Source organism: Paramacrobiotus metropolitanus, unplaced genomic scaffold (assembly GCF_019649055.1).
Source record: "Paramacrobiotus metropolitanus isolate TYO unplaced genomic scaffold, Prichtersi_v1.0 Parri_scaffold0000058, whole genome shotgun sequence".
NCBI lineage: Eukaryota > Metazoa > Tardigrada > Eutardigrada > Parachela > Macrobiotidae > Paramacrobiotus > Paramacrobiotus metropolitanus.
This window is the reverse complement of record NW_026570278.1, coordinates 680,655-690,422: the sequence shown is the minus strand read 5'-3', so window position 1 is coordinate 690,422 and position 9,768 is coordinate 680,655. Positions and strand designations below refer to the sequence as shown.

Genomic DNA, 9,768 nt, shown 5'->3' with positions numbered 1-9,768 from the left:
AGCTGTTTACTGTCAATTAACTTTTTCTCACAGTTTGTAGTATTTAGTACATTGTAGTACTTAGTGTAATCGCTAAACGAACTTGCACCACTTTTAGATCTGATGCTACTCGCTACTAAAATTTAAGAAACTAAGAAAATTATGAAAATCACACAGCAAAAACAGCCGGAAAAATGGTGGCCTATAGTGCATTTGAAAAGCAGTTCAGTTTTAACCGTGATTCTATTTTGTTGTTAATATATTAGTGTGATTGACTGTCCGGGGCTAACCTACATGCGCAAGATGATTTGGTCATTGCTGCGTTTAATTGTTGTCGATAAAAAGAATGAGCTGTTAGATAACATTGGCATTAACACAAAAAAATGGTGACCTTTTCAAAGTAAATCATAACATATCTATTATTTCGCCTCCGCATTCCGTTTCCAACCTGTACCTCGAATCAAAGAACGACAAAATCAGCTAAAGAATAACAAATAAAAAGAAAGAATGGTCGATACGTCACAGAAGATCCTAGTCGATCTGAATGACCTCTGGGACTGACTCTCCGGGTCCATCAGAGGCATTGTCTTCCTCCTCGTCATCGGCGTCCATACTTTCATCTGGAAACATTTACTATCAAGTAATAGTTGATACAGTAATAATAAATTTTATTTTACCGCTAAGAAACAATGAAATATCGTCGTCGTCTTCTTCATCACTGTCCACATCATACGCTGTAATCATGAAGCTCTTGACACGAGGAAACGTGTCGGCCATCCAGCGGTCATGTCCGCGAATCTCGCAAATCTCGTTACCCTCTACGTCCAAAGCCCGCAGCTTGGTAAGATGAGTCAGCTGCTCCAGTTCATCCCGAAAACCAATCTTGTTCCCGACAATCGATAGCTTTTCCAGGTTGGGGAAGCAGGTGGGCAGCAGGCTGAGGTCGTCGAGGTGATTGTCGCCTATCATTAGCACACGCAGGTTGGGAAGGCGTGGCAGTCCTTCCAGTGATCGTAGGCCGCAGTCGATAAGACTTAACTTTTCCAAGCCCTGGAACTTTGCGGATGGCTGGTGGAACCTGCTTCCCGTCAAAGATCATCTGTGGTGTATGTGGACTTAACTTGCGGAACAGATTCCTGTAAGCCACTTCCTTGGCAGCGCTCGATTCTGCAGCCATGGTCGTTTATGTCATAAGAAAGCACTAAGACCACTAGACAAACAGTTGTAATTTTTTTATTGTTGCAAAGTTGTTTTTCGCTACACTGAAAACAGATGCCATGCGAACATCGATTTATATACCGACGGGGATCACTGAATTCCGGAAATGTAATTGGTTTCAGTGATCGTACAAGTCCTTAGTTACAATAGGGATCACGGTTTTCAGTGATCATACGTACGAGTAGTTGTAATTGAATTCAGTGATCCCAAGCAGGGATTACAGGTTTCCATTACACAAGAATTGTATATAAAGCAGGTGAAAAATCGGTAAAAATATCAGTAGCGCAATGTTTTTTCAAAACTTTTAATGAATTATTGTGCACGTTTCAACATGACTGTACGTGATTGTCATCCTACCTGCTTCTGTTCCGCCGTCACGTCGGTAAGTCAAGATGTGCCATTTCGTAGCGTTTTATTCCAGTGATCAGTCTGAAGAATTTTTCCAATACCTTCCTTAACAACAAACGTAGCAAAAACAATAAAAAAGACGACGTACAAAATAACTAAAAGAACTTTTTCGCATTTTTGCTCGACGTTTCGTCCGAAGCACATCATATGCTGCAAGTTAGCCATTGTAAAGCCGATAAAGTACGAGTATGAACGTGGTCCTTAAAAAGACTTTTATGCACAGGCTGCCGAGCGACAGATGAGTTTGGAGGATCGTCTGCGGACATTCGACACCTGGCCGTTGTCGTACATTTCACCACAGTCTCTTGCGGAAGCCGGATTCATATACACTCATGAAGGAGACGAAGTGAAGTGTGTGCTATGCGGTATGGTCCATTTTAATTGGATGATCGGGGACCAGCCCAAGTTCGAGCACCGGCGAATCAGTCCTGAATGCGCATACGCGGCTATGGTGGCGGATGATGAGGTGTACGTTCCCGCCATGAAAGAGTATCGCGACCGTTTCGCTACGTATGCAAAGTGGCCGAGGCAAGTCATCAGCCAACGCCCCATGGATATGGCCAATGCCGGGTTCTTTTTCATGGAGGAAATGTGGGACCAGGTCCAGTGCTTTTGCTGTGGCCGCAAACTGGCACAGTGGACACGTGATGATGACCCGTGGATCGAACACGCCAAGTACGAACCTCGTTGCACATATTTACTCGAGAAGAAAGGCTTGCGTTTTGTTCAAGAAGTTCGACGGTTTCACGATATGGACAAACTGAAGTGGGCTGGCAGTTTGCGAAAGAACCGAATGGATTTTCTGGTGGCGTTTGATATGGAACAGGGAGTGCACTACACGTATCTGATAAAGGCCGTTCAACGATACCGTCGCTTTTTTCGCATCAAGGACCTCGTGAAAGCGGCGAACACCATCAGAGCCCGAATCAACGAAGTACGAATGGATGAAAACTGTCAGCTGGAAAAAGAATGCAGTGTGTCTTAATAAAAACGTATCAATCTGTTTTTCACCATGTGGGCATGCGATTTGTTGCGCTGAATGTTCCGGAAGAGTGAGAGAATGCCCGCTTTGCCGTCAAATAATTTTGGAAAAAATCAAACTTTTTTTTGCTTAATTAGTCTATTTAAGCTAGCTAAGTTGGAAAGAATTAAATCATTTTGGATTGAAAAAAATGTTCGGTATAATAAATGATTACCCGCGCTTTTGCGCTTCTTTTGGTATGTGTGTTTGCGGACCTACAATGTCGGGAAAAACGCAGTTTGTTTTTACGTTATTGAGAAATAATTCAGTAGTATTTGATCACGCACCTGATCGTATATTGTACTGCTATGGTCAGTGGCAAAAAGGTTTTGAGGAGTTACGAAAAGACGTCTCACAGGTCGAATTCTTGTACGGTTTGGATGACCTTTTTTCAGTGGTACACTTCATCGACGGCGGTGGCCAGACGTTAGTTGTCATCGACGATCTGGCTACGGATTTGTGTAACGACGTTCGCTGTTCGGACCTCTTTACCCGCGGTATACATCACAAGAACATCTCCGGCATCATGCTTCTTCAGAACTTGTACAAACAGGGAAAAACTATGCGCGACATAACGCTAAACTCCCAGTACTTGATACTATTTAAGAACGTAAGGGACATTAACCAGATTTCATTACTGGCTCGTCAAACTGGACTGAAACATTTAGTGGACGCCTACAACAAAGTCACAACGGAGGCCTACCAACCGCTCGTCTTGGACTTACGACCAAACTGTCCCGATTATTTAAGGGTTCGTTCCCACGTACTGCCGAATCAACAGATGCGCATCTATTTGGACCGCAATCGTACCGACAGCCTGCCAAAATGTCAGAACGCGTGAAAGCTTTAGCTCCCTTTATAATTACCCTGCAACACCTAAAGCCGAAACAGCGGAAGGTACTGATGAGCTACCTGACCAAGACTCAACTGAAAGCCTTGGAAGAGGTGGCTGTCAACATTGTGAAAAATACCGTGAATTTGTCACCCACACAAGCAGAAAAATGTAAACGCCATCGGAAAGCATTAAAGCTGATTGCCCTGCGGCGATACCCGCTCAAAGAGAAACGAAGAATATTTCAGCAAGGAGGATTCATCGGTGCCATCTTACCTGTCATTGCTGGAGTTTTAACTTCTCTTATTGGTAATGGATGAATACTTCATAGTACCACGGCGTGTAATGGAGAACCGGATGCAGGATCAGCTCCAGATCAACAAGGAGCCACCGGAAGCCCACAGCGTCATAACGTTAGATGATCTAGTGGCAAAAACCCTGCAACGAACCGATATAAGTGAATTTGAGAAAGCCAGTCAGCTGAGCAGCATACTTGAACGGGTTCTCGCCTTGAAACAGAAAGCCTTACCCGATGAAAATCCGTTGGAGTTACCGACAGATGTTAGCGCACAACCACCACCAATAGCATCAGAGAAACAAAGGAAAACAGTATTTGCGTCTCGAAAACTACCGGCAATTCCTTCATCATCACAACTACCCGTCTCTCGTAAACGGAGCAGGCCCGAGGATCTCGAAGAAGGAACTAGTGCTACCAAACAACCTCGGCAGCCTTTATTCCCATCGGATTTACCCTCTAAAGGACAGAAACGCGACCACGAAGACGATCCTGAAGACAGCAACAAACTAAAGACCGCACGCATTGCTTTGTTTCCGGCATCGCTACCGAAGAAAGGTTCCAAACGTCATCAAGACGAAAGTGTCGAATCGCGACCAACAAAAGCAGCACGCATAGCATTGTTTCCCCCGACCGCACCGAAGAAGGGTCGAAAACGACCGACTGAAAGCATCGACAACCAAGGATCTTCGCGTAAGCGACCTCGTAGACCTTTGTTTCCGGTCACTACTCTCCTACGTGGGAAAAAAAGAAAGGCGGACCAGATTGAAGGCAGTGTTAGAAAACTGCGCTCGCGTACCATCCAAAAAGGAGCGGGCCTACCCAGAATACAGTGGATCACTCTGATATAATGGCTGGTCTTATCCCCAGTGTATTACGGTTATGCCGTATATTTAAGATCAACTGTGTCTCTACCTGCTGCAACAAAGCGGATGGAGAAAAAATAATGAAGCGATACCTCAACCCGCGCGATCCCGGCGGTCTTGGAGGCGTGGAAAGGTTCCGAAGAAGTCTAAAGACCAGAGCCAACAGACGGAAAGCACAGGAGATTCTGCAAGAGATCGATGCGTACACTGTGACCAAGGAAAATCGACGGCGCTTTGCACGCAACCGGATCGTAGTGACGAACCTTCGTCAGCAGTACCAAGCTGATCTTGCTGATTTATCGAAATATTCCAAAGAAAATGATGGCTACAAACACCTGCTGTTTGTAATTGATTGCTTCTCCAAAAAGCTGAGCATTCAACCAATGAAGTCCAAAACAGCCAACGAAACCAAAAATGCCTTGTCCAAGGCTTTTGAAGAACTGGGTGGGCCGGAAAAGCTGCAGTGCGATAAAGGCACTGAAGTCGTTAACGCAACGGTCAAGACCTTTTTGAAAGAGAGAAAGATTTATTTTTTCAGATCGGAAAACGAAGACATCAAATGTGCCATGGCAGAACGCGTTATCCGTACCATCAAAACACGAATGTTTCGCTTATTTCGTGCGCGAGTCTCGACCCGGTACATTGACAAACTGCAAGATCTGGTGTACTCGTATAACCACTCCAAACATCGAGCACATGGATTGCGACCGATAGACGTCACCCAGAACAATTCTTTGGCGGTATTCAACAAATTGTATCCAACCAAGGAAACCCGGCAACCTCGATTCAAGGTCGGTGATGCAGTCCGGATAGCCGTGCACAAAACCAAGGTGGAAAAAGGCTATACGTATCGATTTAAGGAGGAAGTGTTCTACATCATTAAAGTCATTTCACATACCGTACCGGTATACCGATTAAAGGACTACCAAGACCATCCTATTCAAGGAACCTATTATGAACACGAGCTTTCCAAAGTATCGCGCCCGGAACAGAAGGAATATACCATCGACCGTATCATTAGACGCCGTGGTGACAGAGTACTAGTTCGTTGGTTAGGTTACGGACCTGAGCACGATTCCTGGATAAAGGCATCATCATGTACGAAGGAGCACCATTCTACGTGACGCTGCCGAGCGATGCGGCGACGGACCCGAGCAACACACCTTCAAACTGGACGACCAAACTAAAACATCCCATTACCCTGAAGGGAAAATGGGAAATAGCCTTGGTTGAACTACAGTACCTCAATTCCTTTTTCACTCTTCCCGTCGAGCAGAAGATTGAAGTGCACATCGTTAAAGAATTCAGACTAAAGAAAGACGAAGCAAACTTTTTGGAGTCGGCGGACCAAGTTGTCCATACCGACGAAATTACCATCCCTCCTGGAAATTACAAAGATGCCGATCTGCTATTGAAGACCATCAATTCATTGGTACCCAAAGTTGGATCGCACATGGTGGACGAAACGGTGCACGCCGACAAGAGCGCTTTGACTGCGAACAGAGCTATCACCGTTCAACTACTGACCGCCACCAATCATCGGGTCCGACTGAATATTGGCAATGACCGGGTTTCCGTCGTCTTTCCCCCGTCGTCGATTGTCCTACAAAAAATGCTGGGATTTGAACATAGCGTATTAAAACCCGATGTACCGATGGAGAGTAACAGTAATGGCATGGTCGGTCCATTTCCTTTTGAAACAAAGAATGTCAGTATCCAGTACCTGTCATTTCTGGCCAAGCCTCCGAATCCAAAACTTACCAGCTTTATTTCGGAGCGACCGGTCAATACCCTACTGGGAAATCAAAGCCTGTTTGTCTACAGTGATGTGGCCGACTACAGCTTGATTGGCGATACTGCAGCGCAGTTTTTACGCTCCGTACCTATTAGAGGAGAAGTCAATCAAATTGTCGAGGCCAGATTCGACATTCCGCACTACGTCCCAGTACTACGCCAACATTTCGAAACGATAAAACTGACCATTGCCAACGATCTGGGAGACGACGCCAAGTTCCAAACGGGAAAGTCCCTGGTGAAACTGCATTTCCGACCACAACGACTCTACTAGAATGCCTCTCGTGGCGTACGTGCCGGATCCCCGGCGATACGAGAACGTCTTTGTCAGTCAGACGGGTGGCAGCGCCCTGATCCGGTATCGAGGAACCCTACAAAATGGATCGGGGTTCCCGCAGATTTTAAAGAGCCTTTTCGCCAAGCTATCAGCATTTGCTCAGCCCATACTACGGAAGGCTGCACCGCATGCCAAAGCCGCTCTTGAAGCGGCTACCCCTCTCCTGCAAGAAGCGGCGACCGGGGCTATTAAAGACGTAGCCTCGCGCGCGGGAACAGCCATTGGTAAACGTTTTGCTTCCCAAGAAGGCGAAGGTATCCGCAAGAAACGACGTATTCGACGGAAAGTTCAAAGAGTTAAACGTATTCCTCCTACCAACATCCCCGATTTTTTCTGAAAATGGCCATGCTGATGATGGAAAACTCGGAGCCGGCAATGCAGCTAGAGAACCAGCTGTTTGCATTACCGGCCACATTAACGGATCGATGGCGCACTGAGCACGAAAAGCTCAATCCCACGACCATCCTAACGGACAACGGATCGGCCGGCGACATTAATTTCTTCATTCCACCCAGCACATCTGGACTACTCAGTTTAGCGGACATGATCCTGGAACTGGAAGTGGGTATTAAAGTCCGCAAGAGCACTGGGGAATGGGAACTGATTACAACGGCTGATGGTGTGGCACCGGTCAACAACATTCTGCACTCACTGTTCTCTTCATGTCATGTGACGGTGGCCAACCGGTTGATCTCGGATGCCGCCACCTTCAATCCGTACCGCGCCTCCCTGGAATCTCTGTTGTCCCACTCTCTTGACGCCCAACAAAGCCAGCTGACATCTGCCGGTTTTTATTACGACTCTCCGGGTTCCTTCAACAGTGAAACCGCGAACAATGGTGAAAAAAATCGAACGGCGTTATTTAATACTGGACAGTACGTACAGCTTTCCGGCAAATTATTTTCCGACCTATTTGACCAGAGCAAGCCACTGTGCACCGGTGTACCCGTCAACATTCGCCTTGTGGTTAGTCGACCGGGGTTTGCCTTACGTGTATGGGACACGGATACTACCAAGATATTCAAACCATTTATCCGTAACGCGCGCCTATCAATTCGCCGATACATTCCGTCTCCGGACTTTCTGACCGCCGTAGCCGGAGAACTCTTGAAAAAAACGGTCAAGTACCATATCGAACGCGTGGTGATGCGCGTATCGGACATTCCCCAACGAACCCAAAGCACCGTGGTCAGCAATTTGCAGATTGGCCAAATCCCCAAAGTCGTCTTTATTGGCTTTGTGGATAGCGAAGACTTTCACGGATCGCAAAAGAAAAATCCTTTCAACTTTCAACACTTCAATATTTCACAAATCAGCGTCGAAGTGGACGGTCAGAGTTACCCCACAAAACCGTACACTGCTGACTTCGATCACAAATTGTCTCTGGAGTGCTACGACTGGCTTCTGGACACTCTGGGACACCGACCCAGCCTGCAAGGCGGCCTACCTTTCAACCGGACCCAGTATAACGAAGGATATACCATTTTCGGTTTCGACCTGACTCCAGGACATAGCGGCCGCGGACCACTGACGCTAATCAAACAAGGAAACTTTAGCGTTTCTGTGTCCTTTGGGAAACCACTGAAAAGTACCATTATGATGGCGTGTATGCTGGTCTATGACAGCATTATTGAAATTAACCAGCATCGACAGCTGATTGCGGATTTTACAACATGAATACACAGGAAATTACCTCGGCACTCCATGGAAATCCTCAGACCACAGCGGTATTTCGTGGGGTCTACGCCAGTGATCAAGTTCCAGCGAGCCTGGCACCTTTTCCGGGAGCGTGTGTGGTGAATACCGATCCAGCTGACCAGGAAGGTGAACACTGGATTGCCCTTTACCAGGAACAGGCCGGTAAAATGGAAATGTTTGATTCATATGGGAAAACTTTGGAAAGCTACTCTCAGCATTTCGCACCACTCGTGGCAGCCAATGAATTTACTCTACAAAATGAACAGTTTCAGTCTGAATTTAGCACTGTCTGTGGACAATACTGTTTGTTTTTTGTTTTACGACGTTGTAGTGGTGAATCGTACACTAATATTGTGCATTTGTTTACGGATAGCCGAATAAGCAACGACAAAATGGTGTGTCAGTATGTGAATTCTTTTTTCGACATTAATACAACCATAGTGGACAGAGCTCTACTCCGACAAATGTGCAAGCGTTTAATAAAATAAAAAAAATCACTGACCCGTTTCCGTTATTTGTACGAGTAGATGGAAAAACAAAATTTAGTAGTAGTCGGCACAAATATTAGCCCCAACACTGGCACGAATGGATTGAGCATTTTTAACCAAATAACTAGCAACGTCCAGATCAATAGCTTGTTCAATCCCTAGCTTGTCCAGTCCAAACAAGATATCATGTTCCATACGCAATTCCAACAACCGCTCCACAGCTCCGTTCCATTCGGCGTCGGAAGGTTGATAGTCACCATCCGGACAACGGCTATAGGTTCCATCATCCAACTGCTTCACCAAAGGCGTCAATACATCGGCAATGTTTTCGCAGAGCGTGGTATACGCTAATCCTTCTTTGACTGGGTCCTCGCTCCCCTGATCTTTTTGGATTTTGGCAATGTCTTTAAACAGCTGCAAGTCCTTCATCAAACTCTTTAGACCGTCATAGAAGCGTTCACCGAAAGAGATACCGTAGCGGGTAGGGATCATATCCCCTCCCTTTACTTCGAAACGTCGAATGGTCGCCACGTTGGTGCCGTTGAAGCGACTCCAGCCAAAGTACATGCTGCTGTCCAGGAGGTACAACGGGGTCAGCCGACCGGTTTCGGCAGCACTAGCACGGGCCGCTTCATCCATATCGGCTTTCTCGGTCAGCATGAGCGCGGCCAAACGGAGAAAACCAATTTTTGACAGCGAAACGTTTTTCCCGTAGCTGGCTTTCCAATAATTGTCCGGTTGCTCCTTCCATTCACCGAAAACCACACGAATTGTACTGATCTTCCCGTCAATGCTAGGTCCCACATACACGAACTTGTCGTTTCCCAAGCGG

General features: G+C 46.3%; 2 protein-coding genes across 2 annotated transcripts; both read left to right on the top strand.

The window, feature by feature from the left end:
- Positions 1-1,512: 1,512 nt before the first annotated feature.
- On the top strand, positions 1,513-2,590 carry LOC129593013 (putative inhibitor of apoptosis). The gene is made up of 2 exons (XM_055489192.1): positions 1,513-1,579; positions 1,829-2,590. Exons 1-2 carry the CDS (start codon positions 1,529-1,531, stop codon positions 2,588-2,590), a joined length of 813 nt encoding a protein of 270 aa, XP_055345167.1. The 5' UTR covers positions 1,513-1,528.
- A 4,499-nt stretch (positions 2,591-7,089) lies between these two features.
- LOC129593012 (uncharacterized protein F54H12.2-like) lies at positions 7,090-8,427 on the top strand. Its single transcript, XM_055489191.1, has one exon. It carries the CDS (start codon positions 7,090-7,092, stop codon positions 8,425-8,427), a length of 1,338 nt encoding a protein of 445 aa, XP_055345166.1.
- The last annotated feature ends 1,341 nt before the right edge of the window (positions 8,428-9,768 follow it).